Genomic DNA, 2194 nt, shown 5'->3' on the forward strand with positions numbered 1-2194 from the left:
AAAAGTCATGTCAAACACTATTATTGCACTCAATGAGTGTGACTTGTTAAGTGCATTTTTACTACTGAACTTATTTAGGCTTGCCATGAAAAAAGGGGTTGAATACCTCTTCAAAGAGTGTGTTTGTTTATGTAAAAACAAATCATTATAAGAAGTGATTTAACAAATCATTATCATTGTTACGAAAACAACATCTTAGAATGAAAACATTGTACAAACTAGATTTTTTAAATTTGATAAAATGTACAAAATAGAAAATAAAAATCCTCAGTTAATTCAAATAGTTAAGTATTTTTCTTGTGTCATTACAATAGATATACGACATGATACAAAACATTTATGTACAAGACTGAGGTTGTGCAGTGAGAAAGACATCAATGAGATAGCATCTTCTCCACAGAGTCCAAAGGAAATGTAGAAGAATATGGGGGAAATTAAAGGCAATAAGTTAATAAGATGGTTTTAATGCAGGCAGGTCCTCAGAATTTGCAGCAGAAGCCACAGCCCTTGTTGTGACAGCAGTTGCAGCACCAACGGCACAGGGAGAGGTGGCTCTGACGCTTGAACCTGAAGTGCTCCTGTATCCCGGCCAAGAAAAGAAAATGAAAAAGGTGAGAACAAGCTCATGGTAAGTACTTTTGTCCAAGTCTCCACTTCACAAGCACGTTGTGCACAGTTCGCCCCGAAGCCCTCTCTAACGGCTCACAATCAAACGATAACAGGTAGCGCAAGTAGGTTAATTCAATTCTGCGGGGCAAAAGCAACCACGTCGATTTTAATTTGCTAAAGGTAATTACTTCATTAATTCACTCAATTGAACGTACTGGTGGACGCATGGACTCGCCGCCCGGCTGTTGATGTTCCCCAACTGGACTGTCAATGCTTCCAACCTCCTAATTTTTTCTCCTGCAAATACATTTTGCACAAATGAATAATGATCAACCTCTTAAATAGATGCAGACATGTTTGAAGTGAGTTGGTGTTAGAAAATTAGCCATACCTCAGAGAAAGGAACAGCGGTGTTTTCAAGGATGAACATACATGCGAGGTTGACTGCACATGCAACACCGAAGGCCTCCATTCTCGGTTTTGTTAGGAAGGTTATAGCCTATTTAAAAAGTCTGGTTGAAATCAGTTGGAATTCAAGTGGCAGTTCATAAAGAAGATCAGAACTCTTCAATTTTCCCATAAAGAGACACTCTCCAACGCACAATTTTAAATGCAATAGATGAGTCCCAAGTTAGTTGATGGTCCTTTTGGTGTCTGTGGTTGAGGGACTTCTCTGTCTTTTGTTGAGACTGTGGTACACCGGTATTATACACACTTTGGCCACTATTGTGCAATCCTGCCACTTGACCCGATTCCCACTAGATGACACAGCCACAAAGTCAAAACAGCTTTCCCGTTTTGCCGCTCCGGCGGAAGTAATCAATTGACAAATATCCCAGCCAATCACAACACTGTAAGTAATACTGTGAAACAATATCATTCCACTATTACATCAGATATATTATGGACATTTTCATTACACTGCAATGCAAAAATGAAAGAAAAAAATTCCTCTGTGGCACCTTTCATTCAGTTGTTTCAAGTGTTATTAGGAATACAAGAATATGATATTATTAGGTGGCAGGTATTGTATTATGTAGTGTTCATCAGACCTTATGAAAAATACATTTATTTAAAAGGTCTAGGTAGGCTATATAATAGTGATTCATGCAAGGAATTATTAGGCAATGGTCATTTTGTAGTTGAGAAAAGGCAGCTGTAATGGCAGCTGAAATGTCTTGTGTGGCTCAGTTGGTAGAGCATGTTGCTTGCAATGCCAGGGTTGTGGGTTCAATTTCCAAGGGGGGAAAAGTATGAGGTTAATACGCTTACTGTAAGTTGCTCTGGATAAGAGTGCATCTATAAAAAAAATGTACAATGACACATTTCATGCTATGCTGCTATATCACATTTCATTAACACAAAATTATAGAAAATTGTTATAGAAAATTGTAATTTGCATCCTCAAAAAAGTCTGATAAGTGGTTAATAGCCTAATAATAACAAATTGTAAGTGCTCTCAGGGGCTCAACTTGTTTGATACTATACTATTACATTGGAATCCATTCAATAATTATTTTGTTGGCTGTGCCCAACTTGTCTCTGTAAGTGAAAATAGCATTGTTGTGGGGACCACTGAGCCCAT

At 37.8% G+C, this 2194-nt stretch overlaps 1 protein-coding gene across 1 annotated transcript; it reads right to left on the bottom strand.

Annotated features, from left to right (window-relative positions):
* Positions 1-304: 304 nt before the first annotated feature.
* LOC112222570 (hepcidin-like) lies at positions 305-1081 on the bottom strand. Its single transcript, XM_024385315.2, has 3 exons — positions 1001-1081; positions 825-893; positions 305-578 (listed from the first exon to the last, which is right to left on the bottom strand). Exons 1-3 carry the CDS (start codon positions 1079-1081, stop codon positions 480-482), a joined length of 249 nt encoding a protein of 82 aa, XP_024241083.1. The 3' UTR covers positions 305-479.
* Between the last annotated feature and the right edge of the window lie 1113 nt (positions 1082-2194).

Source organism: Oncorhynchus tshawytscha, linkage group LG23 (genome assembly GCF_018296145.1).
Source record: "Oncorhynchus tshawytscha isolate Ot180627B linkage group LG23, Otsh_v2.0, whole genome shotgun sequence".
Classification (NCBI taxonomy): Eukaryota; Metazoa; Chordata; class Actinopteri; order Salmoniformes; family Salmonidae; genus Oncorhynchus; species Oncorhynchus tshawytscha.